Source organism: Trifolium pratense, linkage group LG6 (genome assembly GCF_020283565.1).
Source record: "Trifolium pratense cultivar HEN17-A07 linkage group LG6, ARS_RC_1.1, whole genome shotgun sequence".
Classification (NCBI taxonomy): domain Eukaryota; kingdom Viridiplantae; phylum Streptophyta; class Magnoliopsida; order Fabales; family Fabaceae; genus Trifolium; species Trifolium pratense.
Genome location: NC_060064.1, coordinates 39,966,670 through 39,985,583, shown reverse-complemented (window position 1 = coordinate 39,985,583; position 18,914 = coordinate 39,966,670). Strand labels below are relative to the sequence as shown.

At 34.4% G+C, this 18,914-nt stretch overlaps 1 protein-coding gene and 1 long non-coding RNA gene across 4 annotated transcripts; both read right to left on the bottom strand.

The window, feature by feature from the left end:
* Positions 1–30: 30 nt before the first annotated feature.
* LOC123890167 lies at positions 31–4,312 on the bottom strand. 2 transcript variants are annotated; one of them, XR_006802740.1, is made up of 5 exons: positions 4,018–4,288; positions 2,513–2,590; positions 1,917–2,348; positions 762–1,794; positions 31–468 (listed from the first exon to the last, which is right to left on the bottom strand). It is a non-coding gene; the product is annotated as an uncharacterized LOC123890167 (long non-coding RNA). The 2 variants fall into 2 exon arrangements; XR_006802741.1 differs by having other exon boundaries at positions 31–1,794; positions 4,018–4,312.
* Positions 4,313–6,051: 1,739 nt separating this feature from the next.
* On the bottom strand, positions 6,052–15,782 carry LOC123888195 (sterol 3-beta-glucosyltransferase UGT80A2-like). 2 transcript variants are annotated; one of them, XM_045937167.1, is made up of 14 exons: positions 15,350–15,782; positions 14,942–15,123; positions 14,053–14,295; positions 12,281–12,392; positions 11,664–11,834; positions 10,276–10,339; positions 9,054–9,111; positions 8,775–8,952; positions 8,385–8,515; positions 7,650–7,752; positions 7,474–7,556; positions 7,337–7,384; positions 7,098–7,247; positions 6,052–6,578 (listed from the first exon to the last, which is right to left on the bottom strand). In XM_045937167.1, the coding sequence occupies exons 1-14, from the start codon at positions 15,453–15,455 to the stop codon at positions 6,402–6,404; spliced, it is 1,806 nt and encodes a 601-aa protein (XP_045793123.1). In that variant the 5' UTR covers positions 15,456–15,782; the 3' UTR covers positions 6,052–6,401. The 2 variants fall into 2 exon arrangements, with proteins under 2 accessions (XP_045793123.1, XP_045793124.1); XM_045937168.1 differs by lacking the exons at positions 14,942–15,123; positions 15,350–15,782 and having other exon boundaries at positions 12,281–12,388; positions 14,053–14,148.
* Between the last annotated feature and the right edge of the window lie 3,132 nt (positions 15,783–18,914).

Genomic DNA, 18,914 nt, shown 5'->3' with positions numbered 1-18,914 from the left:
CCATCATGCTCTTTTAGCGGTCAATGAAAGTGTGCGTGTGGAGACTTAATGCATAAATATGTTAATATTAAAATGGTTATGTTACATCCATGAAATATCAAATGCATTTCATGTGAAAACAATTTAAAAGTTCAATGATAACCTGAGTGGAAATCAGAGTGGTAATATTTGGAGTCGATGCCAAAAGTGCTTTTATTCATGCTTGTCATAGAAGTAGGTTCGCTAGTTGTTTCCCATTGCAATCATGGTTACGTTAATCCCATCCATCAAAACAGGAAGAGATATAGGCAACGGTGGACTGCTAGATGTTTCTGGTTTTATCAGTCCTCTGATGGATGAGCTTGTGTCACTCCTTTCTCCATCAAGTGACAAAATATCTGTATCTTCAACATTTGAAATAAAATCCTCAATATATCTCTCAGCCTCCTCAGTCAACCGAATAGACATTCTGTTTCTATCATTACTTTTCTGAAAAATAAAATGAAAACAGTGCTTAAAAAACAAAAATGATGCATAAAGGTTTTCCTTTTCCTTCACAATGAAAGACAAAAAATAATAAAAGTTTCATTAGAGAGTAAGAAAATTACAAGGAAACTATTGTCAGAAACTCAGAATACCACATAGACAGAAACTAATGATAAAAGTTTCATTAGAGAGTAAGAAAATTTTCGGTGCGCGAGGAAGTGTTGCAATTATTGTGTGCATGAAAAAGAACATACCAACAGGCAGATTTACATAAAACTAAACCGCATTTAACATACCAACCGCCGAACATACTTCAGTCCTTCTAGCACGCCCCAAAGCTCGGCGACAAAAGAACTGCATAAACCAAGACCCTTTGGCAAAATCCACCCAACCATTCGCCGTCGCAACCTCGAATCACTCCCCCACAACCAGCCGCTTGCTGTTCGTTATATGCACCATTTGTGTTCAATTTTATATAATTTGTCTGAGGTGGACACCAACCTATCAAGTTATTCTTTGAGGCATGAACATACTCACTTAGCAGTTTCAACACCTGCTGTACTGGAAGGTTTGGTCTAACAAAATCATCATCATGAGCCTCCTTATTCCTCCATTACCAAAGGCTATGGCATGCTACTGCGCAGACCTCGCACCAGCCACTTATACCATTCCAAGGAACTGAGTTGTTCAAATTCAAACAAATCCATTCATGTAATTCAACATCCAAGAAAGGCTTCTATAATTATGAGGGATCAAATTTCTCCATAATTCCATTGCTAGTTGACAATCCCTTAAAGCATGAAGGATGGTTTTCCTCAACATCTCCACATAAATGCTGGTTAGCAATCTATTGTGCGCTGTCTGCCATATAAATGTACGAACTCGCTCTGGTACCTTGGCCTTCCAAATCGAACTCCAAATAGAAGGCACAGAAATCCATGATTGACACGATGGTTACCCAGTAGTGTATCTGTCATTCTATTGCTATGGGATAAAATTTTATGCACAATGAGACAACAAGTAACATGACAGAGCAAGGCCACAACATATTTTTATTTGGCTCTTTGATGATCCTCTTCATATCAATTAACTAACCTCAAACTAAGCCATTCAGTTATCCCATATAAATTAAGCTTAGAAAATGTATATCAGATAGCATCAGTTTCATTGTGATTGAAGTCTAATAATATACCTTGAAATCAATTTGGAAAGGTAATTTCAAAGAACATAACATAGGAAGACACCTTTCTTATCGAGGAGAACAGCCAGATGACCATTAAAGATGTCCATATCACATAGCCTTGTATCTTTATCGGGAAGGATGATATTCTGAAAGAAGAACAAACCCAACCGAAATTAGAGACAGCGATAATGATAGCATTCATACACAGATGCACAGGTAAAAGAGAACTCAAATGAGAGAGACGTGTATGGAGCTCATCACACACAACCTGTAATTTAGGTGACTGTATATCTTCAACTCAGCACCTAACAAGGTAATACTCACCGCCAGAACATTTACTATCAGGCAAAGGAGCATTAGTAAGGATATAAAATAGACTGGAGTGATGTTCTACAAAATACTGTACACCAGAAGAACGTTCACATAGTCTTTGTAAACCATCCATTGGATTGGCAGAATCTATAACATAAACCTGTGATATGCATCAAGATAAACATGTCATTAGAAAAGAATTTTTTTTGTATAAATCATAATAGAAGACATATAAGTTCCATCCTCAGATGAAGTCCTTGAGTTTGAATTCACAGTAATGAACTTGCCATCCTTTGTGCTTGTGATGTCCACACAAAACTTGGAATCGCTTTCAGTAAATACCGAGAGATCATTCACAAGATCATATCCTATTTTTCTGCAGAGAACCCTGCCATAATATCATACAAAAGTTAGGATACAATCTTAATGCAACTCTCATTCCCTTCCCTTCTCCAACCCCAAAAAAATCCATAAAACAGGAAATCCAGTTACAATATTTTTCCTGTAAGGTCGCTGATTTTCATCTGATTAAGTATAAAAAAGGGAACTTACATCTCGAGACCAAGCCAAGCTAACAACAACGTCAACTTCTACTTTTGGGTCATTTAGTCCACTTCTAAGGTCTTTAACCTGGAGCACAAATCGTTCACCACCATCGAGGCATTATGAATGAATAAAAATTCATTTCAATATCGCAATAAGGCAACTTTTACATTTGAGTATTCATAATACTTCATTTTATTAGGGTCATCGAGGCATCAATATCACAAGTAAATTCAAGGCATCATTAGGGTTATCGAGGCAACAATGTACCAAGTAAATTCAAGGCATCATTAGGGTCAATGAGGCATCAAAATTAAAAGTAAGCTCAAGACACCAGTAAGACCATCGAGCCATCAATATCCCAAGTAAATTCAAGGCATCAGTAGGGTCAACGAGGCATCAATATCGCAAGTAAATTCAAGGCACCATTTGGGTCATCGAGGCATCAATACCACAAGTAAATTCAAGGCATTTGTAGGGACATCGAGGCATCAGTATTGCAAATAAATTTTCAAAAAATAAATCATTAGGGTAAATGAGGCATCACTATTAAAAGTAAACTCAAGGCACCAGTAGGATCATCAAGGCATCACTAGGGTCATTGAGGCATTAATATTGCAAGTGTCTTAAAGGCATCATTAAGATCATCGAGGCATCAATATCACATCTAAAGTATTCACAATACTTCCGTCACGGTCATCGTGGCATTATGAATGAATAAAAATTCATTTCAATATCGCAATAAGGCAACTTTTACATTTGAGTATTCATAATACTTCATTTTATTAGGGTCATTGAGGCAACAATATAGCAAGTAAATTCAAGGCATCATTAGGGTCATCGAAGCAAAAACATAGCAAGTAAATTGAAGGCATCATTAGGGTCAATGAGGCATCAAAATTAAAAGTAAGCTCAAGGCACCAGTAGGATCATCGAACCATCAATATCGCAAGTAAATTTGTGGCATCAATAGGGTCAACGAGACATCAATATCGCAAGTAAATTCAAGACATCATTAGGGTCATAGAGACATCGATATCACAAGTAAATTCAAGGCATCAGTAGGGTCATCCCATTAGTACCCACAAATAGTTTATGACCAACGACACTGCAAGTGTGACTGTCCCTTGGATTAGGTTCACCGCAAATCAGCAAATACAAAGCTCGATATTGGAAGTAAATTTGAGGCATCGGTATGGTCATCTCGGCATGAATACCACAAGTAATATCCGTTTGGGTCATTTAGGCATCCAATAGTTTGAAAATTTTATGCTATTTATGAGCGACAACTTATAGTCTAGAATGAATTAACATACCTTTTACGTTTAAGGCATCATTTTACATTATTATGAATAAAAGGTACGTAATATTAATTTTAGGGCAATTTACATTAAGAATTTGAGTGATGCCATAACAAACAAATATCAATTAGGGTTTTGAAGAATACGAAAATTGCATAAGGTTGTTGGATAATAAAGAATGCAAAAATTGCGGAATAATTTATAAATGAATACCTTAGAAAACCGATTCAGTTCTCCGTTGCGAGATCGTTTTTGAAGAAACACCAAAACAATCATCGCTATTCGACCCAACTCAAGCGTCGATCTTAACTTTTACCCATTCGCATAATCTTTTGTTACAGAACGCGTCTTTCAAGAATTAATGAATGAATTTGAAACGGGTCATCATGGTGAATTTCAAGAGATTATAGAGAGAGGGAATGTGAAGAATAGGAACGCGTAGTGAAACTGAAACAAACCCAAAGCATCATTCTTTCTTTTATTTTATGAGTGTTGATTCTCTTTCAAATAGTATTATTACTTTCCCTTCTATTCTTTATAGGGTATTTTAACTCAATGTTGGGTCTCGGATCTCTGGTCTCTGCCCAATAGTCTAGACTCTAGAGATTCTCTTTCGATAATACTAGTTTATTTATTTATTTATTTATTATTTATATGTTAAAGCTCTTTTCGTTATAGTTTACTAGCGGGCCAGACAGGCGCGTTCCGCGCCTGCCTGTGTTTAATTTATGTCCAAAAAAAATATTTTATGTTATGATGAATTTGTTAATAAAAGATTTTTATTGCTAAAAAAATAAGGGTATTGTTGGTATTATGAAAAATCGACACCAAAAATATTTGTATTCTCTTTTTATATAGTATAAATATAGTATTAAGTTGGTAATCAATATCATTCATGTATAGACAACTCATTTGCCACTTATTCACATTTTTATGATTTGAATTTATTTTTTATTTTTTTAAATTGATTAGTTAATGGAAGTTGTGAAACTAAGTCAAAGGTAAAATAGGTATATTGAAAAGTCCATCCCAAACTCACCTATCCTTTTTATATATGGGTCATGTTAACATGTGCACAAAATGCACATGTTAAGGTTCTAAATATAGAAAATTGCATTTATTGTTAGAAAAGTATTTAATGCTTAATAAGTTAAATACACATATTTCAATATATTATTTCTACTTTTGTTTCCTTAACATGTGCATTTGGTGCACATGTTAACATTTTTGGTGCACATGTTAACATTTTCCTTTATATATTGTTATAGATTTTAGAAGAAAAAAATCATTTTTTTATAAAAATAATCAGTTTTAATCTCCCCAATAGTCTAGAGATTATCTTTCAATAATATTCATTTATGATTTTTTTTCTCATACCCTTATAATTATCTCTTTACCCAAACAAATAATTTAAAATACCAATTTTAACTCTTTTAAAAAAAAAGTAAGTTTTTTTTTTCCAAACCGGAACGAATTTTAACATTTCCGGTGTACAAAAATTCACGGAAAACATAAGTAGGTGCCTTAACAACATTAAAATCAGTGCGAATGGGAGAAGTGTAGTGGCCAAGGTTGTTGATGAGTGTGACTCCACAAAGGGGTGTGATGAAGATCATGATTATCAACCTCCTTGTCCAAATAACATTGTCGATGCTTCCAAGGCTGTGTGGGAAGCTTTAGGTGTGCCTAAAAATCAATGGGGTGGTCTTGACATTACATGGTCAGGACCTACAACATACTACCCAAACCCCTCATCATTAGACCAATCCTAGTGGCTTTTGTTTGTTGTTATAATCATGTAGTAATGTGTACTTTTGTTTCTCATCTTATAAAAAATACTATGTAAATGTTGTTACCCATGATCATTCTATTGTAAATTAAGAAAATTCAATACATAATAGTCGAAGTTTTAAAATGTGAACTATTTCAACTTATGATATGACTGCAATATTTCAGCTTATGATATGACTGCAATATGAACTGCATCAACTATTGCATAGCACCAGAAAATTTGCATCATAATCTATGTTATAAAATTTTCATAAAACCACAAAATAAGTTATCGCCCTTTCGTCCAAACAAAACAAAGTACCATCACACTTAAAAATCATAACACTAGTATTTTCTTGTTTTCCTCTTCACTTGATAAATTTAGATTGAAATTCAGCGAAAACTGAGTTATAACCATAATTTATCTATTAATAGCCATTGTGCCAAGATTCCATTTCAGTTGAATAAAGCCGGTGATTACAAAATTAATTTAATTAATGTGTGAAGTATGCATGTTTCTTGCCACAAAAGATTCCAATGAAGAATATCAGCAGCTGTATTCTACATACTGGTACTGGATCAAGTTGAGGGATATATGTATATCAATCCTACAAATGTAAGCTAGAAGAAGAAAGTAAACATTATGACTATTGACGGTAAATTGGATATTACTGGACCGATTGAACTATTTCTGGAGAAGCTCAACAAAACCACCAGGACAATTTACATTTCACAATCACTGATATACCAGAACTAGACTGAAGAATAAACAATATTACACAGATGAGTGTGTTGTATGGACAAGCAGCTATTTATCCAGAAGATTTCTAGTGACCAAAGCATCCTCGTATAGAAAACTTTTTATGTACTGGGGCTACTAGCAGGGGCTCGGCCTCAGTATCAGTGTTTTGCTGTGGATAATGTTTATAGAAGGCGTTAACTGCTCCTACCACTCCGTCTTCATTTTTCATGGTGTTAGCAAGTTCAACAGCACGCCTTTTCACCTGCATACAAGCACATAACAATATAGCAAAAGACATTAAACAAATAATAGACAAGACAAAGCCTCTTAAGTTGTCAATGAACGCAGATTGTGGTTGGCATCCACCCCAACACTTGAGAATTAGTAATAGATGTAGCTGCGCTAACTCATGAGCTACTACTACATTAGTTTGGCATACTTAATATGTATTATCTAATATGATCTATTGAAGACCATAAGTGGTGAAATTCATAAAAATTACGTCCATTTGTTCAATACTCTTTTGAAAGAGAGTGCAACTGCAAATTGGTCGATTAGATCATTGTCTCTAAAATGTATTTAGTCACTTTCCAATAGCACTATATAAATCGTTATATTTCAGCTAATAAATGATGCCAGATAAGCATAAGCTATTTTCTGATGCCAGATAAGCATAAGCTATTTTCTAATGCCAGATAGTTGTGCATTGTGAACAAGGCCCGAACACATTGTACAAGCTAATGCTGCATTCACAACACAAACAGCTCTCATCACACATTACCTCTGGATTCAGCATAAAGCGTATGGCATCAACCAGCCTTTCCAACGTAAACTCGCCTACCGGGATGGGCGCAGGACCTACTCCTCTGGCATGCACCCGCTCCCCCCAAAATGGTTGGTCCCCAAAGAATGGTACGATAGTGGTTGGGCACTACAAAATAAAGAAAACATATAACTCAACTGTAAGATACATAGATAACATAACACTAATGTTATAATATTTCACATTGCACTAATTACTTCAGCTCTAAGACCAGCAGCAGTTGTTCCAGCGCCCCCATGATGTACCTGAAAGTGAAACAATCGCAACTATCAACCAAGATCCATTTATAATTTAAAACAACTTTACTTTCCACCAATAAAAAATTAGTAGGTACCACAGCAGTGCATCGTGGAAATAGCCAATCATGCGGACAGTTGTCCAATAAGTACACAGATTTGGATTTATTTAGTTCTGCCACTGAGAAAGAGAAATCACTACATGCTTCACAAACAGAGCAGCAAAAAAATGTAGTATACTGATGGCATGCTCGAAGTAGAAATCAAGACTCACAATTCCCAAGACCACCCCACCCTTTGTTGATGATGCCTCTCTGCCCTGTTTGTTTTAGAGCTTCAACTATAATTCTTGTCATTTTGTCCGGTTCCTGTAGAGGCTGTTTCAAAATTCAAACCAAAAATCACATCAGAATGTGGATGCAAGTTGTAAGGAGTTTAATAACAACATAGGTGTATTTTGATAACCGAGATGATTAAGTTCAGAGTTATGAGTTTTATATAAATTTAGGTTTGTTTGTAGCCCCTCTGTTTCATATTGCTGATCTGGTGAATGCTTATTGAATTGATCTTTCCAGAACTGGAAGAGTTCTTCTTTTTGCTTCTATGGGTGACCCTTTACTATTTTTGTTCCTAAATGTAAATACATTTCTAACTGATACAAATTTCATTCAAGACAGATCTCTTGTATTCGGTGGAATTTGGAAAAACTTATCTTTAAGTTATGGGCACTTCCTAAAACACTTAAGAACAAATGATCTTTCAACTTTCCTTTTCACAGATAATTTTCCAACATAATGATATCAAAATAAGTTAAGGAACATTTGATTCAATGCCAGAGTATGAACCATACCACTATAAATCTGATACATATATTTATTACTGATTAATGATTTTAGGTGGAATAGTTATTGCAAATTATGCATGGAAAATGTATACTTAAACAAACAGTGAATTCCCTGGATTCATCAGTGTGATCAGATGGCTTAAATATGTAGTTAAAGAAACTCACCAGGCTACCAAATCCAACATAGATAGGGTTTTCTCCTTCTTCAAGCCAATCTACTAGCGATTTTGGCGGTTCATAATTTGAACCAAGGTCAAGGAAACAAAATCCAACAATGTCAATGTTGGGTCCCCAATCTGCAGATCAAGAAGTAAAACAGAATCAGATTATCACAACATCGTTCGAAAAGCAGCTCGAGTCCATGACAAACTTGGCCAGAGAAACCGAGTGCATAATCTCGAAAGAAATAGATACTAATGATGTGAGTCATGTGACAGTAGGCATCAAGTATCAACCCTATATTAGAATAACAACTTCTTAAAACTACAACGGCACATCAAGAGAACAACAGTGTGGACTATAATGATAAGAGTACACTATTGATGCGCATCTAACCTTTTGGTTTAGGGACCAAGTTGGGGCTCCAAATATAACCATAGAGCATATCAGGAGGGGAAGTGTAAGATCCACGTAGATAAGTAATAGCTCTTAGCTTCAGTTTCTTCTTCCTAAATTCATTTATCAAATCTCGTATTCCAAGCCAGATTAAAGCATCAACTATTTGATATGAAAGCTGAAAGGTTCGAAACACAAAGAAAATAAAAACTTAGACATGCCATGTGGTAATTAATAGATTAGTTAACTTCAGATTAACAGAAGGATCACTAGACTCACTCTGTATCCAATTGGCTGCCTAACACGGGAAAGAGGATGAGGGAATTCACTAGTAGGCCTGAAATATAGTCAAAAATCATTTTAATCAAAACTTATATAAAAATATCTCCAACAAATGAGCAAAGCTGAGAACCATAATATATCTAAAGTGAATGAATGATTCACTAAACTCAAATAACTCATACAAGAAATTCTTAGAATTTGGGTTTAGCTTAACTCAACCACACAAAGTCGGTTTGTAAGGTGAGAGACATCTCCCACTTATAAATACATTTTAAGGTCATATCATATCCAATGTGAGACTCTCAATACAACACCTCACGGCCAATTGAAGAAGGAGGTTTGGGAATTAGGAATTTGAGGGTGTTTAATGTTGCTCTCTTAGGAAAATGGGATTGGAAAATCAAATTAGAAAGGAGGGATTTATGGTACAGGGCATCGGCAAACAAATATGGGGTGAGTGATGGAACATTAAACATAGGAGGTAGTGGAAGGATATTTGCCAACTAGATTTGAATGGCACGGGGTCATCTAATGCATATTCTGTAAAAGAGGAGTATAAGAGTCTTATGGGCGAAGGCTTGGAATAAGTCGATCCCTTCAGAAGTATCATGTTTGGTATGGAGAGTGTTTCAGAATAGGATTCCAACGAAAGAAAATCTTTTTACGAGAGGAATGATAGGTCAGGGATCTCTTGAGTGTGCCGGAGGGTGTGGGGGTGTAGAAGTGGTATCTCATCTGTTTTTTGAGTGTCCGATTTTTACAGGTGTTTGGGCCTCTATTTGTAATTGGCTTGGGATTTCTACGGCTTTGCAAAAGGAAGGAGTACAACATCCGATTCAGTTTGAGGGGTTGCTCGGCAGTGGCAGGGTATTCTCAATGTGTGTCGTCGTGGTGTGGTTTGCATGTATGTGGAGTGTATGGAAATCAAGAAACGACAAGATCTTTTGCAATAAGGAAATTAGCATAGAAAAAATTGTAGAAGAATGTCTCCAACTTATAAGATGGCCCAGATCTAGGATATTCTCTGATAATGTCTAAGATTTTGGAGTTGACCTAACTCAATCCTACAAAATCAACTTATAAGATGAAGAATGCCTCCAACTTATAAATTCTTTTTAGAGCATATCATTTCCAGTGTGAGACTCTCAACAAAAATATAACTCGGCAAAAATAGAGATAATAAGTGCATAAGTAGCCCATGTCAGAAAACAAGACTTACGTCCACGGCATTGTGAAGAATATGTGCAGCGGAACATTTAGATACTCAGCAACATGAGTATGCCCTGCATAAGTTCGCATACATTAAAATAATTTTTTTAGTCATATAAAAAAAGAAAGAATAAAAAAAACTCTGATTATCAGTTAGTCTTGCAGTCATTTCTATCTGTCAATGAAGGTCCTTTCAACTTGCAATAGCAGTTGAAAGGAGGAAAATCTTGATTAGCCTAAAAATATGTTTCACCATGCTTGAGAAAACGGAGATTTTGAATCAATAATTTGTATGAGTAAGACAAGTTTGCCTATTTTCCTTTCCATCTCTTTCTGCCATGAGTTACTTATCACAGTCACTAAAGCAGACCTATTAGTCCTATTAATTTATTTCCCCTTCTTTGATATGGAGAACCTTGTTATGTTATTGTTATGGAATATAATCAGAAGCACAAAATAAAAAGAGAAAGAACAAGAAGGCACTTGTATTGATTATCACTAAAACACCTACCTCTGCCTTAGCAGGGTAGTGAAAATACAAATTCAAGACCCTAAATAGAGTGACATCTCACGCTTCTACTTGTAAGACAAGAAAAATAAATTACACCACCTCCCTTCCTAAAAAGACCCCATTGTCACAAATCCTACGTAACTTTTGGGCTAAGACACATCTACTGACTAATAGTAACCTTTTTTCTTATCGTAATGAAATGATGCAATCCTTAAAACCATTGTTCATCTAGTTGTTAGCCATCAAATCAAATATCCCAACAAATCAATGTATCCTGAAAATTGCTGCCGCCAACAAAACACTTGCATTCTATGACTTGGATTAGGTCCACGTTGAAGTCAATTGTTCCAAACTCAATTAACATGCAACTCCAGGAATCTTGCTAAAGTCACCGCAGAGAGTTTTCTTGTAAGACCTCCATCAGTTCCACCAGAGGCCAAACTAAATGGGAAAAAGTAGAAGAAAAAAATTCCAGCAATGTTTTTTATTTATTTTTTCTTATGGCTTAGCATATTACAACTACCGAATATAGTTTAAATTTTAGATTGAGATATTCTAAAATTTATGGTGCATTGATGCTTATGCTTAATTGATAATGGTTGATGGTATAAGAGTTATAAAACAAAGGCACAATTTTAAAGACCAATAAGATTACCCACCTTTGAAATTGCACTAACCACTTTATAGAGCATCCAAATCCTTAAACTTTATCAAACTACTTTTGTTGTTGATTAGACTTTTGATCACTATACAATCACTTATCATTTGATAAAATGTCTGATCACATTCTCAGGAATGCGGAAAAATACTTAACTTGCAGAAGTTATTTTATTGTGAAGCAAATCCTGATGAAAATGAAAGAAAAACTGAATTTAAGTAAATCTTACCATATGCTGGAGGGTTTGCAATTATTGCTTCTGCTTTAAATGGTTCATTAGAGTCTGGGTACCGGCTGTTGCATGCAGGAAGCAAAGAGTGAATAATAGACTTGATTTGACTTCTTTGTAAATGTATTTCTGAAGGCCCTGATGGCAAGAAACCTTTATTCTTAACCATATCTGAAGAAAATTATGAATGGAAATGATTATATAAATCATTTGAAAGCATGGAAAGAGAAGAAATATCCTTCATCATTTGATGAGTACATATATTTATATTTGAAAACAGTATTGTAAACATCCCCTCTCCTAAAACATGGCATATATGACAAACTTTGTCTTCTAAACTGACAACCCAACGTGTCTGCAATGAAGTCGGCTAGGGTTTCCAACAATATATATTATTCATCTATATTATGTTTGACTTGAATCATAAGAGAGAACTACATGAGAAATCCTTCTATCGGTCATTGTAGTTAAGTTGACATTTCCAGCTACTAATAGAAAACAGTTCCAGGGGAAAATACTTTGTCTTTAAAGCATTAAAACAAGTTGAATTAGCAAGATCAAGTATTTGATAATAAAAGAAATACTTACACCCGTTCCAAAGAAAAAGAAACACTTACACTCAGCAAGAACTTTGGGATCTCCTCCTAAAGGGTAAAATTCCAAGCCTGCCTTCAAGACAAAATCTTCAAAATTCTTATGAGTAGCAAGCCTAACCCTGTGGCCGTCTGCCTGCAAACAAACTTCACCCTCAATTAGGTTGAATTACATTGGATTAACACCGACTTATGAAGCAAACACTAAGCTTTTCAAGGACAGAATGAAAAATAAAAACGTTAGATTTTAGAAAGCATCATAAGTTTGTAAAGTACTATATCGGCGGCTAAGAAACGAAATTCGAAATCCACCATGAAACACAAGAGAGGTTTACATCATATCATAGAGAAATTAGACGAGTGTAGCTCAATGATCAGCTATGGTTCATATGGGCTGGATGAAAGTCAACTGAAAGGATTACTTCTGGGAGACCAGTTATGTTTTTAGGCTTTTATTTTTTAATATAAATAAGCAAGCTAAAGCAGGGTCATGACTCGAAACATTAAAAGTAGCACACTAGAAAGTATTTGCTAGTGCCAAAATATTTTGCAAACAATCAGCTCGCAAGGTGGCAGCTGCAACCATGGCCATAACCACAATTTAAAACATTTCATTAATATAACCAAGGTTTTTAGTTGCAGACTGCATTACTCTGCGGCCTGCCCTACACAATTGCAAATTGCATAAGCTTGAAAGTGTCAGACATAACTAGAGCTGTCAAAGGGGGCGGCCCGGTCCGGCCTGGAGGGGCCCGGCCCAGTCCGTTAACTTCATGGCCCGGCCCGCTTAGCCCGGCCCGATAAGCAAAAGCCTACATGGCCTAATGGGCCGGCCCACTAATTTTCATAGTATTTTTCTTTTAAGGTAATTCGTATCCCTATATTTTCTCACATAATCTCTCAAACAACAATATCTTCCTCTTTATCCTTATCAAACAAACAAACAAATCTCTAACAAATAATCTCATTCTAATCCAATAAATTTTTTGTCATATTATTATTATTACTACCAAAAAAAATTTCAAGTTTTATATCTTTCATTCATCCATTGTAATTTAAGTAAAAAAAACAAAAATATAGAAAGAATATAAAATAAATACAATAAAAAGATGATAGGCTTAAAATAACCATATTCCAAGTTTTATATCCTTCGTTGTAATTGCACAAAAAAATTAAAAAAAATATAAAAAGATGATATGCTTGAAAATAGGAATAAAATAGATTATAGATAGGAACAAAACACAAATAATAACAATAAAACAAAAAAAAAATAATTATATACGAATTTATGCATAAAAATAGGACCAAAATATAACAATAAAAAAGATTATAAATTTTTTTTAAATAATTTTTTAAATTCTTTAAGAGGCCGGCCCAAAAGCTTGTGGGCCGGCCCATGACGGCCCATGAAAAGCCTAACCCGATAAGGTCCGGCCCGATAAGGCCCGATCCCTTTTTATGAAGCCGACCCGTGTAAAAGGATAGGGCTAATGGGCCGGCCCGATAGCTCGGCCCTTTTTGACAGCTCTAGACACAACCATGACCATAGCCACAACCTTTTATATATAACTTTAGCAAAAAGTAATAAATCATTTATACTATCCTGAACAAAACCAGAGTATAATCAAATACTTCAATTCAAACTCCTATATTTTCATGACCTTGATGCCTTTCTTCCAAAGTAAGACATTAATTATCTCAAGCATGGAGAAAATTAAGGACGAACAACACATATTTTTCTAGTAAATAATCACTGTGTAAATAGTACTACCGAAGAAACCAAGAACAAATAACACCTGCAAACGCTTTCCAATGGCAACAAATGGCTGGACATCTCCCCGTGTGCCAACTATAAGCATTGCAATTTGTTGCGGTCGAATAGGTTGAATATCCTCAATGATCGTTTCGTTGCAAGATTCATCACTAGGATCAAGAACCCCGGTTCCATTTTCGGGAGAGCGAGGTCTAATATTTCCTGGAACATCAATTTCTACAGTACCATCATCCTTAACCATGGAAGCTTTTTTTAGCCATCTCAGCTGCAACATTTGCAAACAATTTTTAATCATTAAAAAATCAAACAAGTATAGAATTTCAGCAACATAAATTACTACATTAGTATCTTGATCCATTTAAAAAAACATCAAGAGATGCAAAAGGCATATATAAAAAAAAATATGATAATGCTAAGCAAGTTAATGTCACTTATATAATCAAGGCAATACAAAGAAAAAACAAATCTTACTTCCCTCACATCAACATTTCTACAACAACCATACTTTATCCCACTAAGTAGGGTCAGCTACATGGATCAAACTAAGCCATAATGTTCTATCATATACCATATTCCAATGCAACTTGTTAATCTCTAAATCTTTCTTTATAGTTTTTCAAGGTCTTCCTCTGCATCTAGTGATTTGACTACCCTCCATCTGATGTTGTCATTTATAATCCTATCTCGCCTAGTCTTACCACACATCTAACGCAACATCCTCATCTGTGCTAAGCTTAATTTATTTTTATATTCATTCTTAACAGCCCAAGACTTTCACATACAACATCGTCGGTCTTAGAGTTGCCAGATAAAATTTTCACAACAACATTTCTACCGGAAAAAGAAAAAAGAGCAAGTTCCTAAAACAACAATAGTATGATATTTTAAGAATACAAGTGATTTAGCCAAACCCTTTTCTTGAAGGGAAGATTCTCATCAAAGAACCTAGTCAACAATCCACTGTTCTTTACAACTTTATCAGCATCTTTCTTACTGTAACCCTGATTTTCCGGTTCAGCTTCAGCTAGAACAGCATCAGCTCCAGATTCTTCCACATTCTGCGACACACTTGATGAATCCCTATCAATACGTCCTGCAAGGCCAATCAACACCAAAAACAAAACATATAATCACATACACTTTCTTTTTCCACTTCAAACTTCTACGATACACTGCACTACACTACTATTATTCAATAATTTCAATTTCTAATTTCAGCATTATAATTATCATAATTATAATCATAATTAGTAGTAATAGTAATATTGTAGCTATTCGCATTGCATGAGAAAATGCGATCTCGGGAAATTAAGCAATACCTGAAGAAGCGCTGTTAATGGAACGATCCTTTGCGTCCAAATAAACTGAAATATCACTGGAAGAAGAGTTTGAACGGTGGAGATTATTATTATTATTATTCGCCATTTTTGGAGAAGGAATGAAAAGTGTTTGGTGAATCTATGAATGGAGTGGTTTGGAAGGAAGTGAAGTGGTTTTGATGATGATGATGATGATGATGAAAAGGAATGGAAAATTAGTTGGAAAGAGTGTGATGATGGTGATTGATAGGGAAGGAATAATAGTTTCTTTTTCAGATTTTTTTTTTTTTTTCGTTCTTTTGCTTTCTCTTTCGCTTTTCCCAGGAAAAAAACAGCAGAGAAGGAGAGAAAGCGTGAGAAAATATACAAGGTAGACACGTGGAAAAAGGTGGAGACGTTTCAAAAGGCCGTTACATTGCACGTCTTCTTCATTCTTCTTCTTTATTTTTTTTGGTAGCTTCTTCATTCTTCTTCTACCTTAACAACTTAACTTAAATATTAAACCCTTTTTTTATTTATTTATTAAAAAACTCATAGCGTCATGGTCATTGTGTCTTCATAAGCAAACTGCAAACCCATTATTATAATTTTTATTTGTATGTTGTTAACCTCTTAGTATTTTTAAGAAGAGGAATGTTATTGGAACAATTTTTTAGATAATTTTTTGGGACAATTTTATTTTTTTTTCTTTTTTGTAACAAAAACTATAAAGTGAGAGGAGTAGAGAGTAAAAATATAACGAGAGTAAGGCCGTAAAAAAGAGAGTTGTTTAAAAAGTTGCTCAAATAATATTAGTGCTTTAAGAAAATTGTTCAAATAAGTTGGAATTCGGTCAAATGATAAATAAAATATTAAAATATAAAATATGATTTATAAGTATAATACATCACCTTAGAAGCAACCAAAATATATTAGTAAAAAAAGGCTTAAATGCAGTTTTGGTCCCCCAAGTTTCACGATTGCTTGATTTTGACCGCTCAGGTTTCAATTGCTTGATTTTAATCCTCTAAGTTTCACAATTACTCGATTTTAGCCCTCCAAGCTTCAATTGCTCCATTTTAACCCCCTTAGTTTACCCACTTTTGCATTTGCTAGCTCCGTTGGATTTTTTGATTAAAAATTGGTTATGTGACATTTTAAAATTAAATATGTATTTAAAAATAAATAAATAAATAAATAAATTACAAATTGTTTTTTAAAAACTAAACTATAAATATTTTTTTTATTATATGTAGTTTATAAAATAATTTTGTCATATAAAAAAGTAAAAAAAAAATTATGAACTATTTTTAAAAAACTTTGTAAACTTTTTTTAAATAAAAAATAATTATTAAACCTTTTACTAAAAAAACAATTTTTAATACTTTCTATAAAAGTAAATATTATTATGTTTTAATTTTTTTAGAATTAAAACATTTTTAAAATTAAAAAAAAATGTCACATAAGTAAATTTTAGTCAAAAAAATCAACGGGGCTAGCAAATGCAAAAGGACATAAACTTGGGGGGTCAAAATCGAGCAATTGAAACCTAAAGGGCTAAAATCGAGCAATTGTGAAATTTAAGGGGTTAAAATCAAGCAATTGAAATGTGGGGGGCCAAAATCAAACAATTGTGAAACTTGGGAGACAAAACTGCATTTAAGCCTAAAAAAAAGTATAAGTAAAATATAGTTTATACGATCGTTTGTTGGTTCAATGGTAATTGATGTTAGATGTGACAGTGTGAACTACGGTTCGATTCCCGCAACTGTGATAGAGAGAGAACTGAAACCACTTAATGTACTCCGAGCCAGGTTAGACGGTAGTCGAATACTGATTGTGAAAATTAAAATATAGTTTATACTTATTTATCACATTCGAGCTTTGAGCTCAAATTTTTCAAAATTATTATTTATCTTAAAGTGAAGTCAATGTTAGGAATAAATTGAAAGTTGATAATAAATAAAAATAAATACAAGTTATAAGACTAGGAAGGCCGGCCAAAGGGAGGTGCAAATAGTTCTCCCTCCAATTTATAAGGGCCTCCAAATTTTAATTACGTGGTATTAACTACATTAAAAACAACGACGAAAATATATAAACTCAAGTCTCATTCTATCATCTTTTGGGAGAATGGTTACACGAAGATTAATTGTTTATCAGATTCGCTTAAGGCAGTTAATCTAATCTGCATTGGGGTCTCCTCATCACCGTTTTGCTTAGGGGTGATCATATCCGAACTAATCCAAAAGTAAAATCGCAATCTGAACCAATCTAAATTGAAACCGCAAAAAACTACATTTAGTTTTAACCGCACGGATCATATTTCTTCTAAACCGCATGGTTTGATTTGGTTTGCGGTTTTTATTTCACAAAACCGAACCAAACCGCAATACTTAACTTAGCTCTATCAACTATTAGCAATCAACCCAAATTGAGTCCATAAAACAATAGGTTGTCAAAACATATCATTTCACGCGATCTAGAACTATATTGTTGGTATTAAAAATAAGTTACGACGTATATGTAATTTATGTATATGCATATTGTATCATTAAACAATAAAATAAATTAAAATTTCCTATGTTTATTTTGTAACAAGTTGAAAATATTGTCATATTTTTTATATCTTGATAAACCGCACAAACCGAACCAATCCTAACCGCATTGGTTTGGTTTGGATGACTTTTTAAAAACCAACCGAACCGCATACATTTTTATCTTGCGGGGATGACTTTTATGCTCAAAATCGGACCAAACCGCACCGCGAACACCCCTAGTTTTGCTAATGAAATTTTGAGCATTCGATAGCTTATTACTTGTGACTGGGAGGTGGTTGTCTCTCATACCCTTCGGGAAGGAAATTCGTGTGCGGGTGTGCTAGCTAGAATGGGGGTTGTTGCGAATACTCCATTGGTTATGACTTCAACGCCTCCAAGAACTTTGGCTAAGCCACTCTTTAAAGATGCTAATGGTGTAATTTTTGACAGGAAATAGTCCCTCCTAGTGTTTGTTTTTTGTTTTTCCTTTTCTCTTCATGTAACCAAAAAAAATACTCTCATTTATCTTATCCACCTACATTTCACTCTTATTTTATAATTTCTATTCTATTATTAATTTGTTGATTAAAAAATGACTATTTTGTATATTAGTTATAAGTATTTTTTTGGCTTAATTGCACATTTGGTCTCTTATTTTTTAAAAGTTTCAAATTGATCATTTACCTTTTCTTCCGTTTAATAAGTTAGTCCATTTCGTCAATTTTTTTACTAACGCCGTTAGATGTGGATAGGTGGCAAATGGAATACGAAATTTGACTTATTGCAAAGGCCAAGTCCGTAGGTAAAAGCCAGTGAAATTTGACTTATAGCAACGGCCATTGTCCGTAGGTAAACGTCAGTTTCATAGACCAACAACAACCAACCTCCTGTCCACATTATTTCCACGTTTATTACGCGAATTTTGATTGTCACCCTTCAAAACCTCTACTTCTCCAGCACTACCTGTCGCCCTCCATTTTCTATCCATATCTTCCTCATGAGTTCGGGTATGCTCCATTTTGCTCGTATCCATTTAATCCATTCCA

Coding starts and splice junctions, on each gene's coding strand:
- LOC123888195 (XM_045937167.1), bottom strand. CDS start 15,455: ATGGCGAATAATAATAATAATAATCTCCACCGTTCAAACTCTTCTTCC. Junction 12,393..14,052: donor CCATTGGAAAGCGTTTGCAG/GTGTTATTTGTT, acceptor GTTTGTTTGCAG/GCAGACGGCCACAGGGTTAG. Junction 11,835..12,280: donor TCCCAAAGTTCTTGCTGAGT/GTAAGTGTTTCT, acceptor AATTTTCTTCAG/ATATGGTTAAGAATAAAGGT.